The 19,727-nt window shown below is 41.9% G+C and overlaps 1 protein-coding gene across 2 annotated transcripts; it reads right to left on the reverse strand.

The window, feature by feature from the left end:
- Window positions 1–1,590: 1,590 nt before the first annotated feature.
- GEM (GTP binding protein overexpressed in skeletal muscle) lies at window positions 1,591–10,426 on the reverse strand. Of its 2 annotated transcripts, none has more exons than XM_017830581.1 (5): window positions 10,283–10,426; window positions 8,220–8,562; window positions 5,030–5,106; window positions 4,352–4,556; window positions 1,591–2,743 (listed from the first exon to the last, which is right to left on the reverse strand). In XM_017830581.1, exons 2-5 carry the CDS (start codon window positions 8,551–8,553, stop codon window positions 2,466–2,468), a joined length of 894 nt encoding a protein of 297 aa, XP_017686070.1. In that variant the 5' UTR covers window positions 8,554–8,562; window positions 10,283–10,426; the 3' UTR covers window positions 1,591–2,465. The 2 variants fall into 2 exon arrangements, with proteins under 2 accessions (XP_017686070.1, XP_017686071.1); XM_017830582.1 differs by having other exon boundaries at window positions 10,278–10,426.
- Between the last annotated feature and the right edge of the window lie 9,301 nt (window positions 10,427–19,727).

Genomic DNA, 19,727 nt, shown 5'->3' on the forward strand with positions numbered 1-19,727 from the left:
TTCCCTGTGCTCTCCCTGAAACCTCAGAGCAAGCCAAGAGCCTGCAGGGTGAACCAAGACGGCCAGTGAGAGGATGACTGGGACTCGCAAGGTGGAAGCATATCTTTAAATTGTTTTGGTCCAAAGGCAGTGCTGAGCCTTTCAGAGCAGCAGCCCCCGAAGACAGAATTGCAGTGGTGTCTGCTCACCATAACCACAGGAAAAATAAGGTGACACGTCATGCCCAACACATGGTTCTTTGTAGCTCTGGGGAATGGCCCTATCACATTGTTTTTTTCTTTTTAAAATCATGTTTTAGAAGGAATTTTCATTATCCTGGAAGGAATGGAAAGAGACAAGTGAGGGCATGAAAACTTACTAGGTATCTCCAAATTTTTATGATGCCATCTATGTATCAAGTGATGCTATGAACATGGACGAGTTTTATCCCTAAAGGCTGTATGATCAACATGGACATTTTACATTTCTTCAAAACCTATTTAGTTTAGATTTGTAGCTTGACTGACATAGAATAGGCTAAAGAAATGTGCTGGTTGCATAGAGCTATACTTTCAATTCTTAAATATAATCTTAAAAATTTCTTTAATCTGTGCAATTTTTTTCCATTCTTGAATGGGGAAAAGGTTCTGAAAGTTTAAAAGTCCTGAAAACTAAATTCTCTAGACTTCTCGGGGTTGACCTTAGGTTGCATGCCAACAGCTCAAAAGCATTCATTCAAAGTTCAGCAACATGGATCTTGTCTGTGCTCTTTCAAAAAGTTTTGTTTTCTGTTCTTGTCAACACTTTATTCTAGATTAGGAATACCCTTCCAGGGAGTTCTCATTAGCACAGAGTCATACTGCAGTGTGAGCTTTTACCCCTAGAGAACTGTTAGAAGTCATCCACTCAGCAGAGGCAATTCTGGGCAAACACTCAGCAAGTCCACTCCTTTCCAGAGCATTTTGTGCATGATAGCTGTGCAGCTCAAAATAAGAAACCCAGTTTTCACTGTATTAGTGTTTCATCTTGTTGCCTTCATCATCAAGGAAGATGAGCTGCCAGGCTGGAGACTTGGCTTTTCTGAACCATATGCGGGCAAAGTGTAATGACTGTGCCTCTAACCAGCACAGTCGAGAGGAAAATAGCACAGTTACACCCAACAGGAAGTGAGGATTAGGATGCACCATGCCAGCTACCTGCTTTCTGTCCCCCCCGAACCCCGAACGTAGCGTTTCACTTTTCTCCAAAACTGAGGTAATGGTACTCATCTGCATTTCTAAAGTGCTTCCAGGCTAAAGGCCAAATACCTTTCCTAGGAATGATTTATTTTTAACTCTGTCACCACAACACCATTTCTATCAGAGGGATACTGCGCACTCTTATCTTTGAGTCTCCAGGTGATTCTCGCCTTGCGATCCTAGGTTGCCAAGTAGCCCGTGTTTAGAGATGAAAGGAATCCTCACTGCACTTCTCAGGTAGCAATTTCACCCAGCATTCAAAATATTTTCTCTACTTGAAAACACTTTTAGGCATTTCCCACTGAGGCTCAAAGACATTCATATATTTTATTTATTTTATTAGAAGGCATGTAAGTAAAAACTTGCATATCTGAAAAAAAGATATTAGATAGAAAACAGTAATAAAATTAACATTATTATTTTAAGAAAATTGGTAATAAATACATTTCCTCTCAACATTAAAATGCTTGTTATTTTGCACAACAATAAATACAGCATAGCTCTGGCATGGAGAAAGGCCAAGACTGGATACAAGAAGTCCATGTGGTTTCATAAAAAAGCTCAGGTGATTTATAAAGGTTTGGCATCCTGCACTTGATGCACTTTGATACAACTTGCACTTTTAATTTTACTATGATTTTTAAACAGTCCCATAATATTAAAATATGAGAGGAAAATTTGTTTGATTATAGAATTTTTACTTTAAATATTTTCAGAGTAAGAGATGTAAACTCACTGAAACTAATCCTCAATAAAAAAAAAAACAAACAGGTATCTTGGCGGCTATTCTACAAAAATGCATTTTTTTTCAGCTGTGGGTGCCCAAGTCTGACCAGTCAACTAGCAAGGGGCCAATCCCCAGTCAGTTCCTCAATTCTTTACACAGTTTTGAAGAGGAAATATTAATAAGAGAGAGAGTAAAGACAGTAGTATTCACTTCCCAAGTCATGGCATTCTTACACTATTATCCAAAAGTGAGAGGAGAAAGAACAGGTATTCCAGAACAGTTCCCAGCATAATTTTGGGTCATTCTGGTCTATATGTTACTTTTAAAACTACTGGGAAAAAAAAAAGGAAGAGAGATATTTCCATACACTGTGCTGTTCTTATGCCAGCACATATCATCATAATCACAACTGTGAACCTAAGTCACTGATAGCCCAATCTAATATAGATTGATTGATTGTCCCATGACAAAATTAGATAATGTCCATAAAATGCCACAAGCTCCGGCAGAGTCCAGCACTCTTAAAGTACTGATAGGTCATGGCAAGACTTGGACTTGAGTTTGAAGGCCATGTTCTTGTTGTTCTTGGCAACTATTTTGCCCCAAAAACGCCTGGCTTTCTTGGGGATACTCTCTCTCCGCTTCTGTAGCGCCAGTCGCTTCTCATTCTTTTCCTTGCTATCCCTCCGGAGCCGGACTTGCCGCACGATGCCTTCAAACAGCTCTTTCACGTTGTGCTGCACAGCTGCTGAGGTCTCGATGAACTTGCAGTCAAACACAACAGCGCAGGCTCGTCCCTCTGCAAAATTGCAAGGTGGACTTGTCACAGCGGGTCACGAGCCCCAGGGGCAGCAGGAGCGGAAGCGGAACAACAAGCTGCCATGTGTGGAGGAGTCAGAGCCACCAGGGAATTCCTCAAGCTTAATATAGGCCCAGATAAGTCTTTAATCACCTCGTGCTGCCTGTTAGCCCATGATTCATCTGCTCTGTGTCACAGTCCCTTCCCAGAGGGGGGGGGGGGAAATCTCCTCCTAGAAAAGCCCAGGCCCTCCTGCTGGCTGCAAAGGAAGCTGGGACTGACCGACTTGAGCTGAGACACCAAAGGCTGGAAGGCTCAAAACCACGTGGTCATCTTAGATGTAGGCTCCCTCAAGCTGCATTTAAGGGTGAGCTGCAGGAATGCAGCACAGCATAGGAGGTAGGGCACCATCCTCCTCCATGGACTGTGGGTGTAAACAGGGGGCTGGGGACAGTAGCAACTTTGGTGTGAACAGACATACAAAACCCTTAATAAAGGCAGAACTATGTCTGTGGCTTTAGGGGTGCATCTGAAATCATAGTTCTTACCCTCAGTTATGTGAGCCTAAGCTAAGCTAAGCCTGACAGCTGTCTTTCACACACAAGCCAATTCATGCTGCCTTCTGGCATGCTGTGAACTCATTGACAGGACCACTAAAGAGACATGAATTCATCTGCCATCTTTCAAAAGAACTTTCAATATAGGCAGAGAGGAATGAGAACCATCTCTGTGCTTTCTATGAACTCCTTACTTCAAACTCTTCACTTGGGGCAACCCTGACAAGAGCCAGAGGAACTGTGCACGTACTCAGAGAGAAAAACTAGTCTAGCTCAGTTGGGAAACAGAAGCGCAGAACAGCTGAAGAGAGAAGAAAATGTCAAAACAGAGGAACCCATGTTTCTGACACGCTGAGATTACACTGTTTTCTGTTATGTTGTGTCACCTAAGCCTTGGGGAAGGCTATCCAGGAAGAGATTTTACTGATTGCAGATGTCGAGAGTCAGCAGCAGCATTCTCAGCAGTCTCTCCATTCCTATTTATGGGCTTAGTGGTAATTCATTTGTGTGTAGCCAAGGGAAGGCTGTTTTAGTATCCCAAAGCAAGGCAGCAAGGAGACCTCTCCTAAAAGGCTGCACACTCCCTGCCCAGACTAGCAAAACAAAGGTTGAGAGGGAATTTTATTTTGTCAGTGAGGACAGAGAACAGGTTATAAAGAAAAGAGTCTTTGTCAGCAGAATAAAAGGGGCTAAACTCATTATACGCAAATATGTATTTGGAATCCAAAGGGTTTCCAGCTACTAGAGAAATCACACACTGCAGTGGTCTTACACTAGGAGCTGGAAGGAAAGCAATTCAAGCTGCTTTTATGGTGGTACTTAATAAATATAGAAAAGGGATTATCTGACATATAACAGCGTTACCAAGAGAGGCTTAAGGATGTGGCAGACCCCACCCAGTACTCTGTCCTGTGTTCCAGTCCTCTGTTGTTTTACTGCTCTTTTATTGCCCAGTCCTGATCACAGTGTACTCCGTCAGCCAGAGTTTGCCCAAAAGCTACCAGATGACGTTTAATGTTTATGTTGGGTTTATGCTTATCATTTTCCTTACCTGCCACTGAAACTTCGCGGCACCTGACAAGGTCGCTTTTGTTGCCAACCAAAATAATGGGGATATCCTCTTTCTGGCGTGCTCTGCGGAGTTGTATTCTGAGTTCAGAGGCCTTCTCAAAGCTTGCTCGGTCTGTGATGGAGTAGACAATCAAGTAGGCGTCTCCCACTTGCATGCAGTGGTCCCGAATCCATTCTCCCTCACGCTGTTTAAATGAGATGGTCAGACATCGTTATGCTCAGAGCAGGTTTTACTTAGAAAGCAAAACATTGGAGAATCCAAATACATTCCTGCTGTAAACTGTAATGGGTATGGTTTGAGTCACAGTTATACTAAAAGTAATTCCAAAGTGGTGATTGTATGAATACTTCACGATGAAGGAGAGCGAAACCTGCCCCACATAATTCATTGTGCTGGAATGAACATGGTCTGGAAAAAAGCTTGAATGCTTTGTTTTATCATTGAAAAGATGAAGAAGACTTGCACTTCTCAGGCTCACACTGCAGAGCCATTAGGAGTGCTTGCCTTGATGTGGGGGTGGCATTAATCCTATATTTTCCCTCATTTTGCTGTATGGAAAACACATATTTTCTTTCCCAAAAGATACCTACTTTTGATATTAGCAGTCATTCATATGCACTTTTCTTTCAGTGTTTGACTAGAACAAAAATAAAGTACCTTATTATCCCACATGTCGAGCAGTATAATGGTTGCACTTTCCCCATCCACCATCAGGGTTCTTTCATATGTGTCTTCTATAAAAAAAAGCAGAAAGGTTGGTAATGTATTATTTTGTGGCATCGTGTACGTTACAAAAAAACAAGCAGTTGAATATGGGTAACTTGTTCACAGTTAAAGTTATTGAGCCAAATTTTAGGCTGGCTCACATTCAGTTCTTTCCTCATTTCCATCAGCACTGAACCTGCACTCTGTTCATTACTGGTTGTCTTACTTTCCGTGATATATGAAGGAGGCTGAAAGATAGGAAACAAAATGTTCATTATTTTGGCTGATACTCTCTTTATCTTATGTGGGAGAGAGAAAATAAAACCAGTGGAAGAAATAACCAAAGGCTGAACATTTGCCCCATGGGAGCTGCAGAGTCCAGTGAGGCTGAGTAATGGAAAATATTTGCTTTCGTTTTAGCGTGGACAGTTTACGGGTGAACAGTCACTGCTGCTGAGAGCAATACAGCCAACAGCCTACCAAGCAATGGGGACAGGGTGTGTGAGACAACAGCTGTTGAGTTTCGAGAGACTAAGACTTCTGTTGCACCCTACTTCTCTCCCATTTCTCAGTTTCCCACATTACCTTTGATGTCAAATAGCAAAAGAATCAACAAACCAAAGGTCAGTTATTTTGTACTGAGGCCACAAAAATTCATACCTAGATTATAAAGGCTATGTGGCAAAATTCTGCCTAGATCTGAGGAGGCTGTTCCCACTCTGGAAGGGTTGAATTTTGATCACACCTTGCTGTGAAATCTCAGTCTAGCTTCTGCTTCAAGTACTAATCTCTCTTCTCTTCCACAAAATCAGGGGCATTTGGATGAGTAATAAGGGAGTTGGACCCATTTCTAACCTTACATTATTGGTCAGTGAAAAAAGCCAGTCTCAGGGCTTCTGAACATACCAGTCCTCTAACTGTAGCATTTGAAGGATCTACCCTAGCCATGCTTGTAGATAGGACTGTGTCTAACCTGTGCCTCATAATACTTCTGCTGGGCGTTGATGGAGTGAACTTTCCCCTAAATTGTAATCAGTCTTTCTTCAAAGCCATGAAAAAGAATGAGCCAAAAATATTACACATTCAAAATAAAATCAAATAGAGCCCATGCTTGAAACAGCTTAAAATGGCAAGATTAAAAAGACAGAGCTAATCACTAGGAGTGGTTTCCCTTGCAAGACCCAATACCATGACATCTGTGCTTGTGGGTTAGCTTCATCTTGCAGTCACTAGCAAAGCCTGTCCATAAAAGTAGCTGTACTCCTTCATGAGCTGGCTACCCCAAAACTATCCCCTCTTGTAATAAGATTTCCAGTTTGCAAGCTAAAGTTTGGGGAATCGTTTCTTCAAGTAACTGAGCATCTGTGTGAGAATAAGCTCCATGTACAGAAGACAACATCCGAAAGGCTCCTTCTCTACTCTGCTACACACGGAGAAAGTACAAATAGGTACTCCTAGAAAATACTATGCCTAAATAGTCATATTCAGCACTGATTTGCACCTTGGTCAATCCCAAAGAACTTTCATAGAATATAAAACACACTGAAAGTGAGATCTTAGTTCATGTTGTGCTTATTTTGAAGCTGACACTAAAAATGGAGAGATGTAACAACAGCAAGTTTTCCAGTACCTCAGCAGAGCTGGCCTTGAGAATCTGTCACTGCTACACTCCAAGCAATGTTGCTGGGAGTGCAACGGAAAGAGAAAACCACACAGCTTCACATGAAGGAGAAGAAAACTGCCTGACAGGGGTGTGCCAGGCAAATCAGCTGCACTTTCTGACTGTTCACCCCACAGACCTACTCTATGTCATTCCTTTAGCACTAGGAAAACTTTTATCAGAGATACTCCAGGCTGAGGAGCTGATGGGACTACAGGAAAAGGTGATGGAAGAAGCTGAAGGCAGAGCACACCTAAATCCATGAACTTCAAATCTCCCAAAAGTTTGAAGATCTGTGCGCCCAGTCTGAGACAGCAAGCAGGAAAAACATTATTCTGACCCTCCTGATGCTGGGCTGTATTAAATCCTGGGCAAAACCTCCCCCAACTGGGGAGTTAAAGATAAAAAAAAAAGCTGTCCAGCCTATGCCCCACTGAAGGCTGGAAGAGAAGCCCAGAAACTCTCTGTGTTAGCGCTGGCACCATCGCACCAAGGGAGTACAGGCAGGAGAAGGAAGGGATATTGGAGAGACAAAGAAAGTCCTGCATACTTGCAGATAAGCAAAACCAGGCAACAAACTGTATGTCCCCTGAAAGCAACAGTGACTGAATCCTTAGAGCCACTGCAGATTTCTGTGGCAGCACAATGCTTCCACATCAACATCCAGCACACAATATAGCTCAGGACTTGGTGCCACAGCTTCACCTTCTGCATGATCTAATCTTTCAGAATAAAGAACACTTTGCAATCCTAAACAAAGAACAGGAGGATAGCAAGGGGGAAGCATCAAAGAAAACCCTGTAGCTTGTGCCTTTTCCTCCCCAGTGGGCAATAAGAATTTTCCTGTTCTCTTAAAAGACCTTTATCCATTTTTACCCTGGGGGAACCTATGCTGTTCAAGTAACATGAAATGGGACTTTTACTCAAAATTTTATATATTTTTCTCAAACTCCATACAGCCTGTGCTGAGGCAATGTATTTATACAGAAAGGCTGAGATGACTTCTGATGGCAAATATTTTGGAGGCGACTTTTTCTTTATATATAATTCCTAAATATTTAATTCTTGTAGACCATGAGGACCTTCAGTTATTTTCTCTCCCATACAGAAAGATGGAGTCAGTCACGTGAAGCCAGTGGTGACACAAATGTTGGACCAGCAAGAAAGCTGAAGCAGCCTCTTGTATAGCATCATCACAGGCAGGAATGAGGCAGTTTCCAACGGGTATTTTGGAATGAAATAGCATGGGAATCTGATTTGCTCTCTTTCAGGGGCTTTCAGCCATGGTTGGTATCTTACTTATCTCATTTTCCTTTCTTGTCTTCTTAAAAGAGATGCTTGAGTTGAATTAGTTTTGATGATCAGATCCAAATGTTTGTTACCTCTGTTTTTTATTAAATGGCCTCTGTTTCTTTTGTGCCAATTACTACCGGCAGAGCTAACTGCAAGCAAACATAAAGACCCCAGGACATAATTACCTACCTCCCAGCACCTCACAGTCGCTGTCAATGCTGTCATGCACCCCTGCAAAGATGTTGGCTAGCGAGGACTTCCCCACGCTGTGCTCCCCGATCAGCACCACCCGGTAGCAGCTGCTGCCAGACTCAGAGGAGATGACAGAGTCAGACGACTCCGAGGACCAGCTCCTTCTGTAATATTCATCAGGACTGATGGTATATCGCTTCTGTGGGTTGTACTCATTGGAATCTTTCTGGACCAGCAGATTCTTTCCATCAGCAGGGATGCTCCATCGCTGCTGCTGCTGGTGCAGACTGCTATTGTGGGTGCGACGCATGGTAACGTTGTTGAGAGTCATTTTGAACTCCTGGTGAGAAATAGGGAAATAACAAATGTTACCCACAAAACATTTAGAAATGCATTAATGCTCTCTTACAAACTTCAAGGCAGCACATCCTCTGTAGGGACTTAATATGTAAGAAAAGTTAGCCTTTCTGCACTCTTTCGTACTTGCTAGTACACAAAGAAATACTACTCGTTAGTGAGTCACAGCATAGAGATAATGCCACACTCACATGCTAAATCCTATTTTGTTTAGCCTTTACAAGATCACAGATATGCCAGCTGCAGCCCAGACCTGGAGAGAGGGAGGCATTGCTATGTCCCAGGAGAAGAAGGAAGGAGCAGCGCTCACCACACCTGTTGTACACAGCAGCTGTAGGCCTGCTGAGAGGCTGTCTATGGCAAAGGCAACACTCCCTATCCTTTGGCTTGACTGGAGGCAAACAGAGGCACTGGTCCCAGTTGTCTCCAACTGCCAGTGCAACTAGGTGTATAGCATCTTTCTCACTGTCTCAGTTAAGAGCTGAAACTTTTGGAAAAGCAATAAGGCATTAGTCACTGCACTCTTGGACAACCCTGTTATAAGAAAAGAGCCATGCAAGCAAGTCTTGCTATGACGGGGTGAGTTTGGATCTTGTCTGTAGCCAGGTAAACAAAGACTGATTCTGCCTCAGAAAGTGACTTTTCGGCTGGTAAGAGGGACAACACAGTGAAGTCCAACAGCTCTTCTGAGGAGGTACAGGTTATAGCTGCTACAGGAGGTATCACTATTATTACTTTATAGGTATTAAATCAATAACTTCATTTATTGCACAATTAGTTAGATAGGTTCACTCTTCTTGTCTAAGTATAGCTCATAATTACATTTTACTCAACAAACTCTATTTTGCCTTGCTTGGAGGCAGAGAACAGTGATGTCATTCTCACAGGCCAACAGCTACCATTTTTAGGAAAGTTACTTTGATACATCCCAGCTCCCAAAGCGACCATTATTTAGACATTTTGCTTTTTTGCCATATATCTCTGTTTCTCCACTCTCTCTTCCACGTTAGTAAATAGGATAAATTGTCCATAAAATGCACCCAACCACTTTCAGGCTTCTGTAATAGGTGGTGAACAATAAAAAGTACATCAAAGCATCAAAGCAACATGCACAAATTACTATTCTTCTTCACACAAGACTGTCTGAAAACTTCTGTGAATAAGTGCCTAGAAGGACATAGGTCAAATATACAGAAAAAGTACTATGTCAGCTTATTACGGCATACACAATATTTTCTCTGTGATGTGCAGTAGTTCAGGGCAAAATGAGATTATACGCGTGGTCCTAGTCACGGTAACTTTGTCAGCAAGAAATATGTCTAAACTAGAAATCATGCACTAAGCAGAGGCTGCTTCACAAACAAAATTAAATATTTATTACAGTTGAATTTTAAAATGCATTTTTCCCCTGCAGTATCCCTATTGAAAAAATCAGATGAGAATAACCAGCTTTGATTCAGTCAAACAACAAAGCATAACTCACAAACTGCAATAAACAATCACTCACAAAACCATCACAAGCACAAACATTTTACGATTTAGCCTCTAACTGATTACCATCCTTCATTAAACAAAGCCAAATGTGTCCCTGTCACACACTGCCTTCCAGGTTCAAACTGGTTTTGATACCCCATACTACTTTAAGCTGCCTGGGTCTCCAGCACCTTCAGTAAAAGACCAAGTCAGAATCCACACTGCCTTACTTGTGCCAGGCTCCTCCAGGCAGTCCAGTCCCTCGTTCACACTGCCCTTCTCTCTCAGTGGACTGTGGTGCACTGAGCTGCTCTGCCGAAGTAAATCCTCTCCTGCTTTGGGGCTGCCCCTTTAATTCTTTCTCAGCAAACCTGGTTTATATTAAGCCCATCTGATCAGAGACAGGGCTTTTCCGTGACGTGGTTGGCCTTTCCATACAACAGCCAGCCCCCAGCTGGGAGGAAGCAGACATGCAGAAGAGCAAAAAGTTGCAAACAATCTCGGAAGACTCAAAATCATATGATTGCTTTAATATTGCCAGTAAAATAAACGCATTTGTTTCTTCCATGATGAAAACAGGAAAGTGGAGCAAAGCAAAATAATACATGCCATTTTGCCTCAGACAGTTTTTAATATATATGTTATCAAAATTAATGATGATTAAAAAGCTGCCTAAGTTTCATTAATGCATAAAATTCTCTAAATATATTATGTATCGCTGTCTGCAAAACACACTTAAGCCCCTGTTGGATAAAACATTTCTTCAGAATAAAATATCTGAATGTTATTTTGGAATTGTCTTAGAAGTAGTAATATTACTGGGGGGTGTGTGAATTGTTAGTTTGTTTGTTTGTTCATTTGTTTTTTAAAGCTCTGATGTTTACAAATCTATTTTTCTCTGTCAGCCTCAAAGTGACTGCACTCAATTTCCTGAACTGCTTAACCAGCTCTCACTTCTGCTGCAACCCTTTACTAGCAAGGGCTGGAAAAGACATAAAAGTAAAAATTCAGTGTTACTGCAGCTGGATATTAGCAAAGATGCATCAGAACACACAAACTCTGCACAAAGACACACGGTGTTGAGGCTGTCCACAGGAAAGATGAATATATAGTGTACATGCCATAGACCCAGGGTGTGGTCCTTAAATTTTTATAGTCTCATAGCTGATTAGAAGAAGACATTTTGCCAGAAGGAAAAAAAAATCCAAACTTGTAGTGTGTGACAATTGTAACAACATACTTCTTTATTAACAAACGAAGAATAAGAAACTGTCACAAAACTCCTTGGTAGGGCTACCACAACAAAAAGTATATGTAAACACTGTAGTCAGCTGTCAATTATTCAGGCTCTGGATTAAGTATGATGACCTCAAAACCAAGCTCCTACATCTTTCCTTTATGTTTACAATCTCCTTCTTACTTTATCAGTCCCTGAATCTAATAGGACTAGTTCTTATCCTGCACGTAGAAAATCTAAACAACTTTGGTTTTGAGGAGGGGAAGAATTTTTTTTCATGCTACAGGCAAGTAAGTCTTTAACTGATGGTGTACCTTTATTGAAGGGAGCGATGATATGCAGAAAAGAACATCTCTTTCTGTGATTGTAGCCTAACACATTCCTCTGCAGTAAAATGGTTTTTCTTCTGCAAAAAGCAGAGCTTTACAAAATTGTTCATTTGAAATCTGCTTGCTTTGTTTCCCATTTGATTTTACTGAATTCCTGTGTCTTTCATGAGGATTTTCAGGGACCTCCTGAGCCTTTCTCAAGTTTGAAGGGCCAGGAGCTTTTCCGAAAGTAATAGGCACTCATCAATATACATGGGACTCATGCAGATTCTACCAGCGGTAGAACTGAGCAAAAATATGTCCTGATTTTCTTCACCTGTGTTTCAGTGCTTGGTCCCAGGTCCTGCATCTCCACCTCACTTGTCTCTTACACATCAGCCTCTGGGTCTCTGCTGCTGCATGATACTCCCAAAGATCACAAAGTGCCACCTCCAACTGTGTAGGAGGTACAGAGGGGCTTGTAATAATTATTGCACAAAACATAGCAACATCTCTGTGAAGGAAGGGTTATGGCATGGACAGTTGTTTGCAAAAATACTTCTGCTGTTGGCATACTCAACTGAAATAGCTCATTTTTTTGAAACATGCTGGAAATCATGAAGGTGAGTGGGTAGTTGGAGTACTGTGCTCTGCACCTCTGGTTTACTTACTCTCTTTAAGCTGTCTGTAATTTGTCACCACTGAGTAAAAGAGCAAAACCTGTCTGCTGCAGGACTGGAGAGATTTATGGCCAGACTGATTTCAGCAGAACTGTAGGCTCTAACATCTCATCCAAGTGTTTAACATATATTATAACAGAAAGTGCGGACAGAAGAAATAAACCAAAGTCAGAAAAGCATTTGTGTTTAGTTGTAGTTACTGTTACATTAGGAATTGCTAGATGTCATCTTTCACATTCTCTTCATAAAATTCAAGGCAGAAAAAGAAATCACATCTCTCCAGCAACCACACAACGTATTTCTTCCATAAAGCCATCCATAAGGGTTGTCACAACCATGGCATGAAGCGTTTGTACTTAGGGAACTTGCACGGCTGTTTCCCTTTGTACTGTCTCTTCTGAGCCTACTCTGGTTTTCCAATTGGACAATCAACTCTCCAGGTCCTATTTTGTACTACTGTCTTCTTCCATATGATGGAGAGTTCTTCCTCAAGAAATACCATCAGCACTCATGAACTTCAATTACTCTATCTGTGGGGAAAACACTTGCTTACTTGTCTTGAAAGCTGGGCAGAGGTGCAGTATTTTCAGCCTTCTGGTACTTACTTCCAAGGGATAACAGCAGGTTGATTAATGAACTACATGAACTGAGTCCTTTTCATTAGGGCTGAGTATAGGCTTGGATTTCCAAATACAATCTCATGGATTGATGGAGACCAGTGCAGTCCTGGTCTGTTCAGCCCTTTTCCCCCTCTTTGCTGGGTGACACCTCTTCAACTCAGATTGCCCAAGACAGAGGCAAAAGAAGTGCTTGAACGTAACCACCCAGTGCAATACTAAAATTCAGAGCAATTGTTTTTCACCCATCTTATCCACTCTCTGTTTCAATAATCACATCTTCAAGGAATTCTCCCTGCAGCCAAAATGAAGTAAACATCGCAGAGTAGCAGCTCTGCAATCCTTCCCCAGCCAGTTACGATTAGACAAGGTGATATACAAAGCAATTAGGCAGAAATTTTCTATTGGATATAAAACAGCAGTGATTTTTAACTGACACTTACCTAGCTAGTTTGTATTTATGTATATGCAGACAAAAGTGGTTCCTCAAATCACCTTCTGACATAAGGGTTGTCCATAGAGAAGACCTAAATCAACTTGGAGTAGGAAAAAAATGCAAGGGGAGAGGGGAAATGAAAAAAGAAGGAAAAACAAAGTTCAGATTTATTTTAATAGAAACTGAATGCAACATGTCTGAAAGTGCACTTTCTCCCTGTGCATTTAGTGGAGGAATACATCTTCATTCTTCCCCTCAGAAGACGTGATTTAGTAGACCATGTTCCCAGCAGTGAGTTGCCTGAACAGGCATTGAATGAAGTCCACCCACCTTACTCTCCTCCAGGGTACCGCGGCATTTCACTTTTGCTCTGCCTTTCACATCTGGCAGTGCTGGCTGGCCCTTGGCTATTCTCAACCCCACCAGCAACATCAGCTATGAACAGAAATTAATTTGAGTGCTGGGGTGGATACTGCTGGACACGCTGGGAGTGCCCACAGTCACTGTGTGCCCTAGGGAAGCTGCTCCATTGTCATCATCCATTCCTACTGCTCAGGGGACACAGGTATCTTGGTGAGCAAACGTAGAACAAAAAGCAATAATAGATGTGGGACAAAGCACGATAAGGCCCACAGCAACGGGACCATCAGCTTATTTACACCGACTCATGTCCACAGCTTTGTCTTTGCCTGTCCCAATTCACAGCCAATGACTGGGTATGAAGTCTCATGCTGAGTGAGAAAGGTACAAGGGATCAAATACTTTGAGACTGGGAGGTACAAATTAGGGAAATGAAGAACTATGCGCCTAAGGTAAACTGCTGAGGGTCTTAAGTGGGATGCAGGGCAGAGAAAGACACTCAGAAATTAAGGAATAATAAAACTCTGATTTGTTTTAAGGGAAACAGTCAGGATCACCTGAAAGTGCCACCATCCAATCTAAAAAAAAAAAAAGCCATTGCTCCCTTCACTGGAGTAGATTTGGTAGACTGTTCCCAGCAATTGCTTGTGGGGAGTGCTGAATTTGTTCTACCAACTTTTTTCCTCCCACATCACAGCAGCATTTACAATTCTTTGACTGAGCACTAAAAGTAGAACACGATCCTTTGGTGAGGGAGCACAAGGATAGGTAAAAAGCAGTGATCTGTAGTCCCTGTGCACGAGATAGCTGTAAAAGCCAGCATTAGAGCTCTCGGGGAATAGGATTGCCTTTAATCAGCTGACTCACTGGAGAACTTCTTATTAGTCTATTACTTGCAGATAATCTGGATTCTAATGAAGCAAAAGAAAAGCGTGTTCTATATCTGCACACTGCAGAGCTTTGTTGACTATAATGGGTGTCCAAAAGGTATTTTCCCCATTAACTTATTAAGCCAGCACAGCTGAAGTCTCAGCAGGGAGTGAGAAATGAGCAGCCAGAGGAAGCAATGCAGTTCAGTTCATCATAAAATACAAGTTACTTTTCAGTCTAGTTAACTGAAAAGAAATTAAAACAACTGTCAGTTTTGGGGGGAGAAAAAAGAGCAATGATAAAGAGCAAATGGCAAAACTGGATTATTTCAGTACTTAGCAAAAGGACTGACTATTTTCCACTCCTGCAGTCAATGACGTTAATGAATTCTGCCAATAATTGTCCAGGGAACAGGATTAAGTCATGTATGACATAAATAGATGTGCTTTTCAATGCAAATAAAAAATCATAATATACTAATAATAGTAGGATGTGAGCTAGACATAAATGTTCTTTGAATACTGAGCTAAAAAAAATCTTCAGACAAATGGCACCAGCACAGACAACTTTTTGCAGTTGATCTTTGTAGTATGCCACAGTCCTCAGTGCAATCAGGTTCAGAAGCCATGGTCTCCTTTGCAGTTGCAAGATTCACAGAATTCCATAACTTGATTTTATAGCACTAAGTGATGCTGGTAATTTAACAACAGGCAACTGCTGCATCAGCAAACCATAGGTTAGGAACTTCAGTAGAATAATGGGCCTCTGGTCTTTAGAACTGTTGAAGGAAGACCCAGGAAAAGGTCTGTTACTCCAAATACCATTTCTTCTTCACTGTGATGCCCAAGACTCTTACATTAAGTGCAGCCAACAATAATTATCAATACTCAGGCATATTCACACAAAAGTTCAAAGGAAGCCCTCAAAAACCAACCAATAGAAGCAAACTTACTTCAAAAATATTCCATGTGGTGGTCAGGTCTTCACTTTGAGGTCTTGATTGCATTTAATTGTTTGCTTATTTATTTATTTATTTGATTGCATTCTACACAACAAGCCTGCCTGGGATGGAAAGAGAGCACCACTGAGCTCTGCAACCCACCTCAGCTTGCAAAACACCTTCTGTTTCATATCATTAAAAAGTGTTTTGGGCTCGTTGCCTGGGTGGAGAAGTCCCATTGCTGGAGCAGGGGCTGACATGGGGTCTTGGGCAAGGCAGGGGAGCCCTGGAAGAGTGGGCAAGGCTGTGGGTGTCTTCAGGACCCAACACCGACTTGTCTCACCCCTTGAGGAAAGGTAATGGCACATGGTTGAGGCAGAGCTAAGTTTGGTTGGGCTGGTTTCAGTCAAGGTCACACCAGGGCTGTTATTCACATTTGCACCAGTAGAAAGGTGACATGCTAAAACACACAGCACAGTGGCTAAACCAGCTCTTCTTCCAAAAGATCAAGTCACATCTGGGCTATGATGTCTGGGCATCAAATCCTTCCCCAGCTCCCTCTTTACTGTGCAATCAACTAGCAGTAACAAAACCACAGCTAAATATGGTGTTCTTGGAGGAGCTCTCATCTTTCCTCATTTACAGTATCACCCATCCAGTGTCCCTAGTTCAGCACTTGGCTGCCCACTCACCACACTAGCACCTAGTAAAGTGATGCTTCATGCGATTGCTCAGTGATTCACTGCCTTGTTTGGATTTTCTGGCTCCTGGGTTCATGTTTATCAGCAAAATACACACTCTCCAGTGTCAGGCTGTAAGCAGATTGGAGTCATATGAAATGCCTTTGAGTAAGATGCTCTACACAGTCAGGCATATTTAATGTCTATTTAATTGAACAACAGTACCTCTTTTATTAACACGGCTTTACTCCCATGTCATTCAGCATGTACCTTCCACTTTTCCAAAATGTAAGATGTGATAATGAACATATACGTGAAGATATGTTTTTTATTTTCTTTTTGAAGATCTAATTCTTCATCTCTGTTGTACTGTGTTCATGACAGGACAGCAGGACAACTGAAGAACACTGGGCCTAGCAGGTAGGATTCACTTCACCTCATTTAAACTACTTACCTTTGTTCCCAGAGGGAAGCAGACAGGGTTAACCGAGTAGCTTCAGGGTGATTCATCCAACACAGGTTACATGAATCATGGAGATGCCTCTCTCCCCACTGAGATGCCTCTCTCCCCACTGACAGCAGAGGGATGGGGAAATGAGTCTCTCTGCACTAATGCTGGCCTTAAACTGCACTGTCTGAAAATTATACTGGCAGTCAAATGAAATGAAGACATCACTAACAGCCTAATGGCTGATTTTTACAAGGGCCTTTTCAGATGGCAAATAAATAAGACAAGGTTAAAATGTAATCATTGCATATACAGTGCTGAATAGAACTTTCCTGCTGTAGTACAGGAGATGCATAAATGCACAAGCAACTTGTTTACAAAACTGGAGATATCAGTACATGAGCCATGTTCAACATGGATGGCAAGAGGGGTCTTTTCACAGTAGCTGCTGGGACACTTCTGGAGACTAATTACTTCTGTTGCCATCCACACTGACGGAGCACCAACTGCTGTTTCTGCACAGCCTTAGACATATGGTATCACGGCTTGTGGAGTTTTCTGCCCTGCTTCTGCAAGCCAGTGTGCTGTCACTGCACCACAGACGTATGTCCTGCTCCAGCCAGCCAGCCTCTTGAAAAAGGAGTATCACATCCAACATGTTTTTCAGGGAACATACTCAATAAAATAGCAGCAGTTACAGTGTTGTCAGTCTCTATCTTACTCCACAAAGCCAGTTCCTTATCACTGAAGGCCCTTACATTCCATAGGAGGCAGAAACGTGTGGCACAGCTACAGCAGGATCTTCTTGAACCCTGTAGCTGGGACACACACATGCATACATGTATAACAATGCTGAAGTTGTCTGTGCGACCTCCTACAACCACCACTAGTTTGTCTTTTGCTTCTTCTCTATTGTTTTAATAAAATTTATTCATTTTGAAAGCTGGCAGTAAATGCAGGAGCTGGGCATAGAAGAAAAAAGCCATAATTAATAAATCATCATTTTGATGGCTAGCAGAACCTTCAACAATTTCACTGCATTGTGCTCCAGTGCAAATCATGTATCTGCAAAATGTACATCTCAGCAATAATGTGTAGGACAGTACCATCCTTTTCAGAAGCAGTGGGCTCTGCAAGGACTCTGTCACATGTTTTTCCTCCTTCATGGTAATTAACATATTATTTAATGCTTTCTGATTATTTTCTGTGCTAAAAGCTACTAAAATTTCCCATGAATATGGGAGGACTTTTCTCATCAAGCCAACTACACTGAGCGTGCCACTGACTAAAAGATGTAGATGACTATAAAAGAGAATGTCTGTCACTTGCTCAAGAACATTTCTCAGGTGAGCTGCTCTGAAGCTGGATACCTGACATGTATTGTTCCCACGAAGTACAAAATTAGAGAAACTGGTAGCAAAAAGCTTTGATTCCTTAAGCCTCTGGAAGTAGCTAAAGCCCTGTTTTTCACAAATCCGGTGTGTCACTGGAAGTTTAATCAAAGGCCAGGCTGGCAAATTTAGAAGCTAAAAGAAAAATAGTTAATTCAAAGTCACAAGCTCAAGGAATGTATTTCTAGCACGATTCATAAACTAGATCTGATTGTTGATGCTCTACAAATCTCAGTTCTATGTAGCTCACAATTCATCCACTGGAGCCGAGCAAGTGAGTCGGCCCTGCTGTCCCTCCCGCCACACTGTGCCCTCCCTGCAACCCTGGTCTGATGGATTTTAAACAATTCTGTTACATTGCAAAGTAAGACCCAATGTAACACAAACGTGAACTGAGATGGTAAAATATATCATAGTGAACAAAGAGAGAAACAAGGGGAAACAATACAGACACGTCCCATTGCAAAAGGAAGAGAAAATATTTGGATCTCCTAGTTACAAGCCCACTTCTGTTTGACTTCTGACCCAAGACAGCTGCTGGAAATTACATCACCACTTCTGGCCAGTATAACACTGCTTCCAGTAGCTCTTTGCCTTGTTAGCAGGGTATGCACAAGAGCAACTTCAGCTGAGTGAGTCAGTGGAGGGAAATGGGCTCCTTCAGCAAGCACAGCAGAGCAGCTGAAGTTGGTTTCGGTACTGAATTGCCTTCCATGCTCTCCCTCACTCACAGTTTAAGGAAAAGATGAGGCTAAAATGAGAAGCATCCTTAGTGGACAAAACATTCTTTCATTAGAGGATCACATGGAAAAACTCTGTCTGACAGTTTACCTGAACATCTTCAAATATCTGCTCTTACGAAATTCCTCTTTCTTCTCTTACAGTGGTATACACCAGAAGTCACCCTTAAAATAAGTCAATATCAAGCATAACTGATATTTAAAAACATGTCCAAACTATTCAAAGGCAAAACAAAAGTCTACATGTTCCACAGGGAATGAACACCCCCGTCCCATATATCTGCACATTTCTGGTTCAACAGTACTGTACAACATCTGTGCTGTTGTACAACTCAATGCTTCTCACACTTCTTATGGAGAACAGAACATAGCTGCTACCTTCATTTCCCTGGATTCTCCCTGCTGTCTTCACTCAGGAGGCCCTCAACTCCACCTTTGAATTATTTTCTGATTAACCACATGATTAGTATTGTCTTTATGTGTTGCATATAACTTGTTAACCTTCTGGCTAAATAAAAAAAGAAAAACTGAGGAAGAGAGGTAAAGAGACAGAGAGTCAGAAAGATATGTCCTTCTCTGAGAACAGCCTTTTTGAGATCATGCAGGTTCAAGCACTGTCCTTTATTTGAAGATGTTATATCACTTGTGGAGTGTCACTCCACTTTTTACACTGCCAGCATCCCAGGAAAGTGCTCCCAGCTCCCAGTGTCTCAGTCTCTTATTACTTACAGTCATGTGACTATACTAAGGAGTGAAGCCTCTGCAGCCCAAAACGACTAGGAGAGACCTAAGAGCTCCACCATTTTGGCTTTCCAAAGGACTCCTCAACCATCAGTAACATAATGATCCTTATTGTGGATTTTCACCCAGCATACAGGCAGGGGAGGTATTTCTTCAGCTTTCTGATAAACCAGAAGTTTCCCTGTAGGTGCCCTCACACAGGCTGACTCCAAAACCCTTGCAGCTCT

This window comes from Lepidothrix coronata, unplaced genomic scaffold, assembly GCF_001604755.1.
Source record: "Lepidothrix coronata isolate B3197 unplaced genomic scaffold, Lepidothrix_coronata-1.0 Scaffold181, whole genome shotgun sequence".
In the NCBI taxonomy this organism is placed as follows: Eukaryota; Metazoa; Chordata; class Aves; order Passeriformes; family Pipridae; genus Lepidothrix; species Lepidothrix coronata.

What these genes read in the sequence shown, in the direction of transcription:
- GEM (XM_017830581.1), bottom strand. Translation starts at nt 8,553, where the DNA reads ATGACTCTCAACAACGTTACCATGCGTCGCACCCACAATAGCAGTCTG. An exon ending in CGACTGTGAGGTGCTGGGAG is followed by an intron (nt 5,107 to 8,219) that starts GTAGGTAATTAT and finishes TTTTTTTTATAG; the next exon opens with AAGACACATATGAAAGAACC. An exon ending in TCGACATGTGGGATAATAAG is followed by an intron (nt 4,557 to 5,029) that starts GTACTTTATTTT and finishes TCATTTAAACAG; the next exon opens with CGTGAGGGAGAATGGATTCG.